General features: G+C 43.4%; 1 protein-coding gene across 1 annotated transcript; it reads right to left on the bottom strand.

Annotated features, from left to right (window-relative positions):
* Positions 1–240: 240 nt before the first annotated feature.
* Positions 241–15014, bottom strand: LOC308254535 (polyunsaturated fatty acid lipoxygenase ALOX12-like; the record flags this gene model as incomplete). Its single annotated transcript, XM_080680670.1, has 14 exons — positions 241–420; positions 546–716; positions 847–947; positions 6265–6386; positions 6883–7052; positions 7284–7370; positions 10185–10394; positions 11049–11192; positions 11725–11885; positions 12140–12243; positions 12337–12459; positions 12565–12646; positions 14158–14359; positions 14880–15014. The coding sequence occupies 14 exons, from the start codon at positions 15012–15014 to the stop codon at positions 241–243; spliced, it is 1992 nt and encodes a 663-aa protein (XP_080536796.1).
* Between the last annotated feature and the right edge of the window lie 758 nt (positions 15015–15772).

Below are 15772 nucleotides of genomic sequence, written 5' to 3'. Positions count from 1 at the left end.
AGGCTACATGAGTAAATAGTTGATCTCTTTAAGGAATGTGTTTTCAAGCTAAAGATCATTCTGTTAGATGACCTGGAAGTGGGGACAGTGCCTCAGGCTAGTGATATATTCAGGGAGGGAACTCAGATAGAAAAGAAAATAGAACCATAGCAATTCAGATACAGAAAAACATAAAACTCAAAAGGAAAATGTTAACCCTAGTATCGGCCTGTGGTCTATGAAAGGCCATTATACTGGGGCTCAGATAGCAACACTGTTCTCTATGCAGCTCGGCTTCAGGTATTCATAGGGAAGGTCTAGCTGCTCATTCCGGGCCACTATCTCCCTATCCAGGTTGTCCAGATCTGCTTGAAATTGTCTTAAAATAGCCTTGGGCTCAGGGCCTGAGAAATATTCTTCTGTGTGATACCCCAGGGGTACCTGAAGCAGAAAAGAAAGGATTGATCAGCTTCTAGTTCCAAGATACAGGGACCAGAGCCCAGCCCCGCACTCTGAACTTTCTTTTCCATTACCACTGCCCCAGATTTCCCCAAATCCGCTCTCACCATGTCTGGCTGCTGCCGGCCCACTTGCCTCACGCAAAGCATCTGAAGACAGCTCTGCCAGGCATCAGGGAGTGAGCCCATCAGTGTGGCCATTGTCACATCTTCCTTGTTGGTAGGAGGGGGCATCCGTATTGTGCATGGGGTGTTAGGGACCCAGAACAACCAGTCATGCTGAGGGGGCAAGAATCTGGAGTCAACCAGGCACTGTGATATGCAGGGGTCTGGCTCCCAACTCTTTCCTTCAAACATACCCTAGACCAGGCACTTTCCCTCAGGGACCCAGGTTTTCAGTTGTCCATACCTGGCTGAAGTTGACTGCTGCATGCTGGGCAGTGCATCTGAAAATGCACATGGTAAGGAAATGGCAGAGCTGAGCCCGGGACTGGAAGGAGACTGGAAAACCTAGAAGAAGAAATACCGAAGTTTATAAACTGCAATCCCTGAAAAAGATAAGGGAATAAGTGCTGATGTCTGGAGATACCCATATGTTATGATTAGTGTGCATTCATTCATTCATTTAGTCAGTCAGTCATATAAAATAAAAAAGAATAAAATAGCTAGGAATATATTGAACCAAAGAGGTGAAATACCTGTACACCGAAAACTGTAAGACACCGAAGAAAGAAATTGAAGATAAATAAATGGAAAGAAATTCTATTATCATGGATTGGAAGAATAAATATTGTTATAATGTCCATACTACCCAAGGCAGTCTACACATTCAATGCAATCTCTATGAAATTCCAATTGCATTCTTCAAAGAAATAGAATAAATCAACCTACAATTATATGGAATCAGTAAAGATCCCAAATAGCCACGGAAATCTTCAGAAAGAAGAACAGAGTTCAAGGCACCCTCATCCTGCTTCCTGATTTCAAACTGTATAACAAAGCAAAATTAATCAAATCAGTATGGTGTTGGGCAAACAGCAGACACATAGATCAATGGAACAGAAAAGTGAGCACAAAAAGGGAACCAGGAATATACAATGAGGAAAGGACAATCTGTTCAATAAATACTGCTGGGAAAACTGCCAACCACATGCAAAGGAATGAAACTGAACTGTTATCTTATACAACACACACAAATTAAGGACAAATGGATTAAAGTCCTGAAAGCATAATACTCCTAAAAGAAAACAGGTGTAAGCTCCTTGGCATCCATCTTGGTGATGATACTTTGGATTTGCAAAAGCAAAGGCAACAGAAACAAAAATAAACAAATGGAACTACATCAGGCTAAACATCTTCTGCACAGCAAAGGAAACTATCAAAGCCAGTCAGAGAAAGCTAAATATCACATGATCTCACTCATTTGTGGAATATAATGAACAACATAAATTGATAAACAAAAACAGACCCAGAGACAGAAAAGCATCAATCAGAGCGTCAAACCTCAGAGGGAAGGTAGGAGAGGGTGGGGTTAAGGGGGAGAGATCAACCAATGGATTTGTATGCATGCATATAAGCCTAACCAATGGACACAGACACCAGGGGTTGAGGGCATGAGTGGGGGGTGAAGGGTAATGGGTGGATAAGGACACATATGTAATAACTTAATCAATAAAGAAAAAAAAGAAGGCAACCTACCAATTGGGAGAAAATATTTGCAAATCTTATATCTAATATGGGATTATATAAAAAATATATAAAGAACTCAATAGAAAAATAAACCAGAAGTCTGATTAAAATGTGGACAGAAGATCTGAATAGACCTTTTTCTAAAGACACACAGATTGCCAATAGGTACATGAAAAAGTGCTCAACATCACTAATTAACAGGGAAATGTAAATCAAATTCAATATGAGATGCTACTGCACACCTGTTAGAATGGCTATTATAAAAAGACAAGGAATAACAAGTATTGGTGAGGCTGTGGAGAATAGAAGCCTTGTGTACTGTTAATGGAAAATGGTGAAGCCACTATGGAAACCAGTATGGGTATTCTTCAAAATGTTAAAAATAGAATTACCATATGATCTGGGAAATCCATTTCTAGGTATTTATCCAAAGAAATAAAACAGAGACTTGAAAATATATCTGCACCGTAAAAATATGTTCATTGCAGCATTATTTGCCATAGCCAAGACATGGAAGCAACTGCTCTGGCCCATGTGGCTCAGTTGTTGGGCTTCATCCTGTGCAACAAAAGGTTGCTGTTTCAATTCCTGGTCAGGGCACATGACCCGGTTATGTATTGTGGGTTACAGGCTCGATCTCCTTAATAGACAACCGTCCAATAGTCCTGTTCCTATCTAATATCATTGCTCCTCTCTCCCCTATTCTCTCCCTAAAAAAATCAAAAAAAATTATTTAAAAAAAGACATAGAAGCAAACTAAGTGTTCATCAATGGATGAGTGAATGAACAAAATTATATATATTATTTACCTACAAAAAAGAAGAAAATCTTGCCAATTGTAAAAACATGGATAGACCATGGGTGGGCATTTTGCTAAGTGAAATTTGTAGCCTGAGACAGATAATTATTACATGATCTCACTTATATGTGAAATCTAAAAAAAAAAAAAAAAGTAGGGCTAAGGTTGGGTGAAATGGGTTAATGTGGTCAAAAGTTACAAACTTCCAGTTATAAAATGAATAAGTTATGGGATGTAATGTACAGCATGGTGGCTATAGTTAATAATACTGTATTGTATATTTGAAAGTTGCTAAAACGGTAAATCATAAAAGTTCTCATTAAAGCAAAAACTTTGTACCTCTGTGTGGTGATGGATATTAACTAGACTTACTGTGGTGATCATTTCACAATACATACAAATATTGAATCATTATGTTGTACACCTGAAATTAATATATATCAATTATACCTCAATTAAAAAAAATCACATGATGAGGGCTACAACCCTAAAGGTATAAGTGTAAAAGACTTTAATGGGCACCTCATAAAGGAGGATATTCCAACGACTATTAAACCAAGGAAAAAGCATTCAATGCAACTAGTCTTGAAGAAACATAACTTAAACTCACAGAAAATAGATCTACATGCCCACCAAAATGGCTAAAACAAAAAAGATAGAAATACTTTTTTCATGTATTTGAGAGTATATGAAGCAACTCATACTCTGCTAAAAGAAGTGGAAACCGGTACAACCACTTTGGAAAAGGGCCAATAACTACTAAAGCTGATTTTCGCATACTTTAAGTTCCATCAAGTCCACAGGAAAACAAACAAACAAATGTTCACAACAGCACTAATATTGATCACCCCATATTGTAAACAATACTAATTCCCATCAATGGCAAAAAGGAAAAATAAATGGGACCATAGTCATAAAATGTAGGTTCCCACAATGATAATGAACAAACTACATGCCACATGCAACAAAGGAGGTAAATATCAAACATAGTATTCAGCGAATGAAGCCAGACACAAGCAAGTATGTGCTTGTATTTCCATCTGTGGAAGGTCAAAATAAGTAAAACTAACTGACCTAGAAGTCAAGGTAATGGTTACTTTCACGTGGGTATGACTGGAAGAGTACACAAGGGGCTTTCTGAGGGAGCTGGTAAAGTTCTGATTCTTGATCTTTATGCTAATTATACAGGTGTGTCACCATAGTAACAGATCACTAAGTTGTACACCTATGATTTCTGTACCTTTCCCTAAGTTTGTTGTATTTCAACAAAATTGCTGTCTCCCCAAAAGGGGTTCAGTGCTTATAGATAGCTGGGGAATGATGCAGAGAAAGAGAAGTAATTGATTCAGTTAAAATACAGGAAGGGTGGCAAAATCAGCTATCCATTCCACTCAATATAGAGGTGACTGTTTTAAAATATAGTTTCTATTATTATTAAATTGTGCTGAGGCCAACAGGTCAGGAGATAACTGCCATGGAAAAGATATGTTATACTCACAGATCCCAAGAGATGGGTACCTGCCACACCACAGGGGACCACACTGGGAGCACCAGGGTTGGTCAAGAGGCAGAGGGGGTGAGGGGAAAATGGTAGCAGGAGCCTTTGTCATGGTTTCCATGAGAAGGAACAGGCAAGACAGAATAAGCGGGTTTAGGACAGGCTAGTTGCAATACTTCCAGTGGGCTCTGGAGTGTGGTAGCTGTCCCTAGTCTGGGACCTGGCCCGAGGTGATTAGGCCAGGGGAATAGTGGCCCAGAGTGTAAGAGCTCAATAGAAGTGGTGGTTGGGACTTCTGGCATATGAAAAGCACACTTCCAGGGGAGTTGTTTGCTATAGCTGAGAATCAGCTGGCCCTGGGAAGGGTGTTGCCTTCTGGGTCAGCAAAACTCCAAGATGTCAAAGTATCAAAACTGCGGAATAAACAGGCATGATGAATGCAGTGAGATGGGGTCATAGAGTTTGATGCCTGACCAAGGCCATCTACTGCATGGCTGGGCCTGGACTCTCTTAATTCACATGCTGATCATATTGGGGAGATATTTTTGTGTGGGGTGGAGCATATGATTAAACTCATTTAACGCTATGTACTATGCAGGTTTCAGCACTGTCACACATTATATCATTGGATCTCAAAAATTCTGTCAGATTAAATGTGAGGATTGTGGCCAAATATATGTCCATTTTAGCTTTAAGGAAACTAAAACTCAAAGTGAAAGAGATCTAGTGGATGGCTCAAGGTCACATAGTTGGAAAGAGGCAGAAACTATTACTTTAGAAACAAATTTTAGTGTGTGGCCTTTAATGAGAATAATGTGGAAATTACAGGGCAGAGAGAACATTGAAAGTTGGAGGAGAGGAATGGTGTAATCAGAGATTAAAGCTTATATATGACTGTATTTTTTAAATGCTTAAGGTGGGTATTTCATGGGAAGAGAATGATTAGGGAGAGGAAGAAGCATCTTTTGGGGCATGGGATGCTTGAAAGACAGAACTGAAAAGTACCAGAGAACATTTTGTTCTGAAAGTGTTGGGGCAGTGGGGGTGTTGCCCAGATCCTCCAAGAAAGCCTCTCTCCAAGAATCTGGCTTTGGTATTTTAAACCCTGCATCATTGGTATTTTAAGGCCTACCCATAACAGCCTCCCAGTATGTTTGTATCTGTTCCAAAGGCTGAAGATGGGACTCAAGGTGTTGGTGTGAAGTATGCGGGGGCAGGGCCTGAAGGACAATTTGAAACAAACCAAGCTGTGCTAGAGAGAGGGGGAGGAAACTAGGCAAAGCTCAAAAAAGCTATTTCCTCCTCATAGAGTAAAATGTGGAGTGGGAGAACTAAAGGTAGATCCTAGTGAGGAAATTAACTGGTAAGAGAAAACTGAGGGTCAGTTTGCACCTAGAAATGACCTTGCACTGTGGTAGTGTGGTGTGTGTCTGCACCTTCTGTGTGTGGTGGACAGTAGCACGCAAGAGAAGGGTGGGAAAGCCAGAGAGGGTCATTATGGACTTTGGTGGGAAATTTTCTTTTCCTATTTGCATTCTTATGAAGAGCATCAGAGAGCACAAGCAGGTTCTGTACCCACTGGGCCCTAGGTTGTGGCAGGTTGGGCGCATCCGTGGTGAGAATGGGGGATGGCCATAAAGGTTGATGGTCAGGAACATTGAGGAGAATAATTCTTGAGTTTCTAGAATTGTCCTAATACATAGGAGGTGAAAATGGGATTCAGATGATTCATGTGTGGGGGTCAAGAGGGTAATAAGGGGTCATGTCCCCAGAAGGCAAGGCTGACAAGGGGCTCTGGGCAGAGTTTCTGAACAGTTTTCTTCTCTGGGGAGGGATCTCACCTCGGCCCTGGGCCTGGCACAGCCCCACCTCAGTGATCTCCCGACACCAGGCCTGCAGTTCAGGGTCCCTTCTCACGACGTCATCCCCATGGTAGAAGAGGTGGATGATCCCCTCCACGTACCTGCCCAGAGGAGAAGGGAGTTGAGCTCCTTGAGAGTACAAGGCCCTAGCCTCTGACTACTACTCCTTTTTTTGTGGCTTCTGCCAAGCTCCTTCCACTGTATCTGGGGACAGATCACAAGACTTACTTTTTGGGACATCCCTGAGCTCCTTCTACACACTAGTTTAGAAAGGAAGGAAATGTGGATCGTTAGTTTTAAGAGTTCCCTAAGCATGATTAATAACCATTCTTTCTAACAAAACCCTGGTTGTTCCAGAACCCCATCTCCCCATTCCCAGCTTTCCCAACCTAGGCTCTCCCTTATTCCACTTTCCTCCTTTTCAGGTCCTACCCACTGTCTCCTCACTCTTTCTCATCTCTCACAGGACTGAGTCCTCTTCTCCCCGTCTGGACCTTCTTCTTTCATGTTCCTTATGCCCCATGATGACCTCAAGACAGAGACCCACTCTCCCTCTCCCCAATGGCTGTCCATTTCTCAGCTACCACTCTCACCCACCGGGCAATGATCTCCCAGAGCCGTAAAGCATCATGGGCATAGAGAGCACTTGGGATTCCCAGCAGGCCCCGGTCAGCAAGATCTTCAGGAGCACAGAGGGAGCGGTAGGTCAGCTTAGCCATGGCCCGACGGAGCAACTGCACATGGGGCCCTCCACCCGTGTTCATTGCCTGGAATTTGAGAGTTGACAGGTCTTGAGAGATAGAAGAAGGGCTTCAGAATCTTGGCATAGCGTATGAGGGGTTCACAGTGGGGTTTACAAAATTGAAAGTATAAAATGAACAGGCTCATGGGTTTAAGGATCAGGACATTCATACCAGGTGGTGTGAGTCTGTGAAGATGGCAGAAGGTTGTAGAGAGATAAAAGATTAGGTAGCCCCATGCCCCAAATTCCTCTTTACCTGACTAAATAATCCACTATCTGAGTTGAAGTGTATCCGTCCCCGTATGTTTATATCCATGGTGTAGCGGGTGTGTGGGATCAGGAGCTGGATGAAGAAGGTTAGAGAAGGGTAGTTATTGGAGACCATCTTGATGCTTTCCTTCCCTGCCAGTGCCTTTGTAGGCTGGTCTCCTTCTGCTTCTATGATCACTAACTCTCATGCTCTCCATGACTCTACTGTGAGTGGGGTTGTGGAGCTAGAATGACCTGGTCTTGATTCCAGGCTTAACCACTCACTTTGGTACTTGTTCAAGGCAATAAACCCCTACATTTCAAGGTAATAAACTCCTACATGTCAATTTCCTCATCTGTCAACACAGATGATAATAGGTCTCCTAAGTCAGGTGCTGTGGTGGTGATTATGTGAGTGATATACGGAGAGTGTTTAGCTCAGAGGCATTGGTTAGGAGATATTATCATTACCTTTATTGTATCCACCTTGAATGTAGTTGTCTGTTTAGAAGCTACCCCTTAGCTTTCTATATCATTTCATGCTTCCTCTATCATTCACATCTTCTCTTTCCCTAAACTAGCCTCTCTCCTCATTTTCAAAGCTCTCCCTCCAACTGCTTATTGTTTTACTCTTGGTTTCTTTTGGGGAAAGGATACCTTCAGTTAGCATTTTTGGAGCCAAATTAAGGTACCGGCTTAAGCAGCAAATGGGTTTTCATGAAATCTATTCCTAATTGTCTCCTCTTTCCTGCCTTTTTTAAACCCTATTTAAAAAGTATAGCTGCCTTGGCCACTGTGCTCAGTGGTTAGAATGTTGGTCTGAGCACTGATGGGTCATGGGTTCCTTTCCCAGTTAAGGGCATGTACCTGAATTGCAAGTTCAATCCCCGTTTTTTGTGTGTTCTCTCTCACAATAATATCTCTCTGTCTCTCCTTTCCTCCTTTCTATTCGCTCTAAAAATCCTTGGAAAATATATCCTCAGGTGAGGAAGAAGAAAAAGTAATTGTATAAATTACACCGAATCCTGACATGGGCTTCTTTTTATCTTAAATTATCTTTATTTCATTTTAATCTGGTTGATAAACAGGATTCAGGCAGTTTGGATATTGATCAGAGTTTTTTGAGGCAGGAAAAAGGGAAGGACACAAGTGATACTTCCATAATCAAGAATCAAGGAAGCTCATATTGTTCTTTTCAGAAAGTCCATGGAGGGATGCTGGTGTCACAGAAAACACTAACACCACAGCAAGGAATAAAGAACCCAGAACAGAGTTCCTAACAGCAATGACAGAAATGATGGTGACAATAAAAATAACAGCAGAAAACTGACATTTTTCTAGCATTTACTAGTAGCCTGTAATGCCTTAACCACCCAACAATGGAGATAGTTATCCTCATTCAGAAATGAGGACCCTGAACACACATCTGTAAGTACTGAGACCAGGAGTCAGGCTTCAGATCTGAGCAGTCTGAATTCAGAGCCTGCACAGGTAACCTTGGTAACTTCTGTAGGCTTAGCCCGCCTGGGAGTTCCAACAAAGACTGTCTGCCATGGGATGGAATTGCTATGATGAGGGAATATGGCTGTGGAGGGGGGCTTATCTAAAAGGGCATTTTGAAATGTAAAATTGAGCATAAGTGATTCAAGCTATGAAGGAGATGGTCATGCAAAAACATCATGAGGTTATCAAATCTGAGAGCCCATGAAGTAACTACATTAGTAACTATTTTGTCTGTCACCTTAGAACACCAAACAACCACAGCCCAGAGGAGGGTTCGCATTGGAACTCTCAGTGACATTACAGTTCAGTTGTTTTGCCTGCCAAATACTCATTTGCATATCTTACAACATTTCAAACTCTTTTATCTAAAGCTCAACACCTCATCTTTGCCTCCAAACGCTTCTTTTCCTGACTACACTCTTTCTGGCCACTGCTCGGCTTCATAGGCTTATAGATTTTTGCCCCCCTTCTCTGCCCTGTTCCCTGTATCAAAGTGCCATTGGGAAAACAATTGTAAGACAAGCACAAGCCTTATTTTGCTGCCTTCTGCCTAGCAATAGACACTGATCTCATTGTTTATAGCATCAAAGTATTTCTTGGTCATTTCAACTGTATTCACTTTGTGAGCTCCTAGGTCTGGCAGTGCTGAGGCCTCTGACCTTTGTCTGCAATATTGCACAGACATGACGCAGGCAGTGTCTCCTCTCTTCCATCCCTGTCACTGCCATGCTAATGTACATCTTTAGTCTCCTCACTCTTGGGTAGATGCCAGTGACCAGCCAGGTCCTTGCCCTTTTATCTTGTGCTACTCTCATCCTTGCTCTTTTATCTTGTGCTCCTCATAACATCTGGTTGTAATAGAACATTCTCCATCAATACTATAGAGTTTATAGCTATTTCTTGTTATTTCCACCTCTATTCCAAGATATGGTTCTCTGGCTATTTGTCATGTCTACCATTTGTCTTTCTGGCTAAATGGCAACATATTGGTTTAACAAATTATATTCCTACTCCTCTCCAGACCCATTGTTGGAGAATTTCAGAGAATTGACTTAGAATATGTGTAGAAAAATGTAAATAACTGGACTTAACAGGATAGATGGTCTCTATGTGTATTATGACTTACAATTACACGTGAATCTATAATTAGCTCAAAATCAATAGAATTTAAACATGAAAATATGACCACAAAATTCAGGTCTTGTCATAGTTAACTGTGTCTTGTCCCCTCATAGCAATGAAAATTCTTTGCTGCAATACTATATCAGTGCTAGATTATTTCAAAGCAGGTTTGCTTCATATTCCCAGACAGATGGCTTAGGCTTTTTAAATCCTGTGGAACTGTTGCGTTGTTTCCTTTCTCTGGGATGTGAGCAAGAGGAGACATGGAAGGTAGAGTATATACCTTGAAGACAGGGTGCAGTCCTGGGAGGCACCTCATGGTGGCTACAGCGATTACCTCAGCCAGCATATGAGTGTTCAGCACGTGATATTGGAACAGTTGCAGTTGAAAATCTGAATTTCTGACCCAGAACTTTGCCAGGAGCCAGGCAAGAGGAGGATCTGAGGGCAGGAACAGTGGTGGGGTTGGGTAGCTGGCGTTGGGAGGCTCAATCTGCAAAAAGGAGGAATTAAGTATTCCTTTACCTCATCATATGTTAAACACTGTGCTCAGTTTCTGGGGGAATAATGAATAAGATTGTCTCCCAGGGGTCATAATCTAGTAGGAGGAATGAGGATTCTTCCACTCATCCTCTCACTAGCTCTAGGGAAGTGTGTGTGTCATGATGGTCAGGTTCAAAGCAGGAGGAATTGAAAGGGGGGAGTCCGGTATGGCCATAACAGTGGTTTGGGAGAAACCTGATAAAAGTGTGAGTTAGGATGGTAGAATAGGAAGGAGAAACTGGACATGTGAGATACCTGACAGTTCTCATCAACTGATTGATGAGAACACTTAAGAGGGAAAATGCATTAAAAACAAGGGAGAAAATATGTCCAAGAAATAAAGGATATTCCACAGACTCAAAGATCAGAAAGAGATTGAGTAGCCTTAGGGTGAGGACCAATAGAGAGCATTCTGACTCTCAAAAAAAGTAATTGAATGTGAGTAGTGAGGCAGGCTGCGAGGTAGAAAGGAGAGATTGGAGACAAAGACAGATCTCACTGAGTGAGTTGGGGCTGGGGGACAAGAGCCCACTGTCTTTGTCCCTGGGCAGTGGTTGGGGAGAAGGCAGAGCAGTGTTGAAAGAGGATTTCCAAAATATCTCACCTGGATGACCATGGGTAGTAGCTTCCCACTGGGTTCCATCTTCAGCATGACAAGGGGGGCAGCCAGGTATTGCTTCTCTCCTTGGATCATATTGGCTGGAATTCCATCCAGCAGTATAAAGTCAGCTTCAAATAGGGAACCGTTCTGGGGGGAAAAGTTCAAAGTCTACTCCAGAGGGCCAGCACCAAGGGGAAGAAATGTAATAACATTCAGTCTCATTCTTGCAATTATCCTACATCAATATCAGAGTCCTAGTGGCAGAAAGGAAGGAGGCATCCAGAACATTTAGTCCAAGTCATCTCAGTTGACAGTGAGGAAAGAGGCAAAATGAGAGGAATCTTCCCCAGGGGCATGTTAATTCCCTGTGACAGTGGTGGTTTTAAGACCATACTTGACCAATTCCTTTGTAGCACAGGCATGCTAAGCTTCCCCTGTCAAGGTTTCCAGGCCTCTTTCCTTATCTACTTTCTCTTCTGCTACCTCTGTCTGGCACCTAAGAGTCTCATAGTTTCCTTTACATACTTTATCAACTGCAAGTTTTTCCTGCAAAGGACTCTGCACATAGGAACAGTGGATTAATACAGTCTCTCTTCCTTGATTCACCTCTGGTCCTTCCCATTCACCACATCCCTTCCCCCACAGACAAGGAGAAGACAACAGAGGGCTGGGGTTGTACCTGGAGTTCTTTTTCCAGCTGGCCCCGAAGCACTCCCATCCCTGAGGGCAGCACCAGCCGGGAGGGCAGAGAGGTGGAGCGTCTCAACAGCATGGGGTTGGCGCCATTGAGGAACTGATAGCCAAAAAGCTCATCATCCTGCCAGTGCTGGTGAACCTTCTCTGTGGAGTAGGAATGGAGGGTAAAGGGATGGTATTTACAACAACCCAATGTCCCTCTTCTTTAGGTTTTAACACAGCAACTCAAGCATATGGTCACTCTGTATGCAGCCCCTGTCTTTTCTTCTTGTTGCCTCGGAGATATGACCAGGTATGATATCTTCTCACCTAGGAAGTACTGGGGGACTATGGAGTGTGAAGTTTGAGCCATCAAAACAGACTATTATGAAGTTACAAAGGTCTATGGGAATACTGACCACAAAGGGTGCTCTTGGGGCCCCAAAAGATCTGATCAAAATCCTCTAGGCTGTCCCAGGAGTTCAGGAGGGTGTAAACATGTTTGAGAATCATCTCCAGTAACCTAGGACAGATATCATGGATGGCACTGTCAACTCACCAAATCCTGCCTGTTATGGAATCTCTCACTCCCCACTCCATTGGGATCTTTTCTCACCCTGTCTTCTCTGTCCATTCATAGTTCAGCCTCTTTCCACCATGAAATTTCATATCCAGGGGCAGATGCTTCACAGATTCCACAGCCATTGTCAGGGGTAACCCTTCATGCCAGGTGCCCCAACTAGCAGATTGGGAAAAGAGTTCAGGGAGGAATTAGGGGGTCAGTGATGGTGGCAGGATCAGAGAAGAGGTGGGAATATCAGTGGGGCTATAGGTAAGTGGTTACCAGTAGATCAGCTGTCTTTCCTTCAGTTCTTTCTCTCGATGCTTCTGGAACTTGTCCAAGGTACTCTTTCCTGCCAGGTGGGCTGGGAGAACATTTGACCACATAGGTTTGTCCAATTGCTGCTATCCCTGACTTGATCTAATCTCTCACTCTTGACTGTATTACATCATACTCTTGCCCTTTTCTCTGGCTCTACCTCACCTGATGTATTCCCAAAGTCACTCATTGTATCTTTGTCCAAAACCTATTCATGATCTCACCTATTTCAACTCCATAGTGTTCCTTCAGTAACATCTCATGTTTTCCTCCCTTTCATGTTCCTTAAATCAAATTCCATTACTTGTGCCTATAGATGATTATGAATTGTCTTCTTCATCACATGCCATATCCACAAAACCCCATATTATTGTGTATTGCCTTTGTTAAGCTCATCAATACTGGCCTTCCCCTTTCTGCATCTTTACCTCTCCTCCAAATGACATATTTCATATTCACTATACATATGCACCCTGCTGTGCTCTGTCCCTACCTCCACCTGATCCTTGAATCAAAAATTCCATGTGTGTTACCTTCAACCATCCCATCTCACCTGTCTTAGGGACCAAACCATTCCATGTTGCTACCTTTCCTTCATTCCATCTTACCTAGCCTCACTATCACATAGTTTATATTTGTTAACCTGACTTGTCCTTTTCTCACCTATACTTATATTGTCTCGCAAAGATGCCTATTTCATGATTTAATTTTTTATTAAATTTATTGTGATATAACATTGATTGATAACATTATATAAATTTCAGGTGTACAATCTTACAATATGACATTTATATACTCTGAGTATGCTCACTGCCCAAAGTTTAGTCTCCTTCTGTCACCATGTATTTACCCCTTTACATTCTTTGTCTTCTCTCTGGTAACCACCACTCTGTTGTCTGTATCTATGAGTTTGTATTTTTGTTTGTTCATTTGTTGCTTATTGTTTTTTATCCCACTTAGGAGTCAAGTCATACAGTTATGGTCCTTTTCCTTTGACATTTGTTTAATAGAATACTCTCAAGATCCATCCATGTTGTCTCAAATAGCATGCCATCTTTCTTATGGCTGATTAGTCTCCATTATTACATGCCATTGTTCTAAATTTCTCTCTAGTCATATCTCTCCTCCACGTGTCTCACAGCAACAGATAACCTATAGCCTGTGCTCATCCATCCCCAACCCAGTCAGAGTGCTCCCTGCCCTAACAGTTGTCTTCCATGTTGTCACAGCCAAACCAGTTCTTCATGGTCATATCATTTATTGCTTCCCTTCCCTGCCTCCTCTCAGAGGTCCCATGTGCTAGCCTTACCTGTCCCTGCCCTAACTTGTTCCCAGTCACATGGAGATCTCCTTGCCACTTTACTTTGGCTCTTCTGTTTTCCAGCATGGCTGCACCTCCCATTACCAGGGCACACCTTGGGAGGTGGGATGTACACATCATTTATTTCCCTCTCTAGTCCTACTTACAGCCTTTTTATTTCTAGGTATAATGTTCCCCTTCCTTCTCCCCCAGTACTCCATGAGCTCTGCTCCCACTTCCCTGAGGCGGATCCTCACCGGTGCCCTCGGGCAGGGTCAGCACGCCCTTACCCTGCACCCAGCGGTAGCAGGGGAAGTTGGCCTCCTTGAAGGTTCCTGGGCCCTGCACTGTGATGCGGTCACAGAACCAGGCGTCATCCACCAGGGAGTGGTGTTTGCGCAACTTCACGAACTGCAGTGGTCCCAAATCCTGGGGAACATCCTGATCAAACTCCTCCACCTGTGGGGGACCAGAACCCGCTGAGACTTAGTAGTGGGGACCCGGGAGAGGCATTTAACCAAGGGTGGGAAATGGGTGGGGGCTTTGTGGAGTCCAGTGACACAGCCTCCAAAGACAGCATTGCCTCCTCCCAACACCTGCGCGGTGGGTCTCAGATGACCCATTGAACCGGAAGGATCAGGGACCCAAGTTGAGACCACAGTGACTTGAACACTGAGCACCAACACCTGCACCTGTGCCCAGGCTCTCGAGGACCTTCCCCTTTGACCATTGAGCCCATAATGACACTTGGGAAAGAAGTGGAGGTTGTGTGGGGCAGAGTCCAGGGGAGGGAGAAAGGGGTTGAGTCCAGCTGGGCCCTGGCTCTGAACCTCTCACCCACCAGGTGCAGGCGTCCCTTCTCACTGGAAGTCCCAGCTGGTGTGGTTGTGCTGTCACTGGCTCTCAGCCCCCCAAGTCCCAACTGCCCTCAGGCATTGAGCCCAGCCAGGGGGTCTGAGTTCCCACTTCTTCCTCTTACCTGGCCCCATGCTGGCCTCAGCTGTAGCTCCAGCTCTGCCTCCCCGAGTTCCCCGACCAGCCACAGCTGCACGCGGTTGAAAGACCCAGAGAAGAGCCAGGCCCCAGTGGCCACTTGGATGTGGTAGCGGCCCATGGCAGCAGGTGGGCTCGCCTACGTGTCAGAGGTTCCCAAAGATTCCGTAGTCAGGTTTCGTCCTGTTTCATGGAGGACAAGTCCAGGCTTTAATAAAGCAGGACTCTGTGTGCCAGCCCACTACTGAATTGGGCCCCACCCCAGACAAACCAGAACCTGGGATTAGCCCAGAGGGTGAGGGAAAGTGGCTGCTCCTCTCCACACATTGTAAGGGATTTATATTGTTAACTGTTTTTCATGGTCATATCATTTATTGCTTCCCTTCCCTGTCTCTTCTCAGGGTTCCCATGTGCTAGCCTTACCTGACAACAGGATTTCCCTCTGCTGTCTTTATTCCCAGTACTCTCCCTACCCAAACACACACACACACACACACACACACACACACACACACACACACACTCCATGTTGCTCAGATCTCGCACTCTTCTTTCTCTCTCTCTTTCTCTCTCTCTTTCTCTCTCTCTCTCTCTTTTAAAAAATCACTCTCACAATGCTCCCTGTCTCCCCATTTCTCTTTAAAATATTATTGGATTGCAAAAATTCTTCCCATTTTATTTTATAGAAGAATTCAAATCATTTGGTCATTTTTTATTTGAGCAGAATAAAGTAAACGCTGAGAGTTTGGGAGATCATTAACAGGGTTAATTCTTTGCCATCACCTCTTTCTCAGCAGTTGTAAGAAGAAGGAAGTAGAGAGTGATTCTCTCAATTATATGATATAAGCACCACCAACACTCTCAGGGAAGAAGTGGCTA

The sequence above is a fragment of the Plecotus auritus genome, assembly GCF_963455305.1.
Source record: "Plecotus auritus genome assembly, chromosome: 7".
NCBI classification, from domain to species: Eukaryota; Metazoa; Chordata; class Mammalia; order Chiroptera; family Vespertilionidae; genus Plecotus; species Plecotus auritus.
The sequence above is the reverse complement of the archived record's forward strand: the minus strand, read 5'-3'. Positions and strand labels throughout refer to the sequence as shown.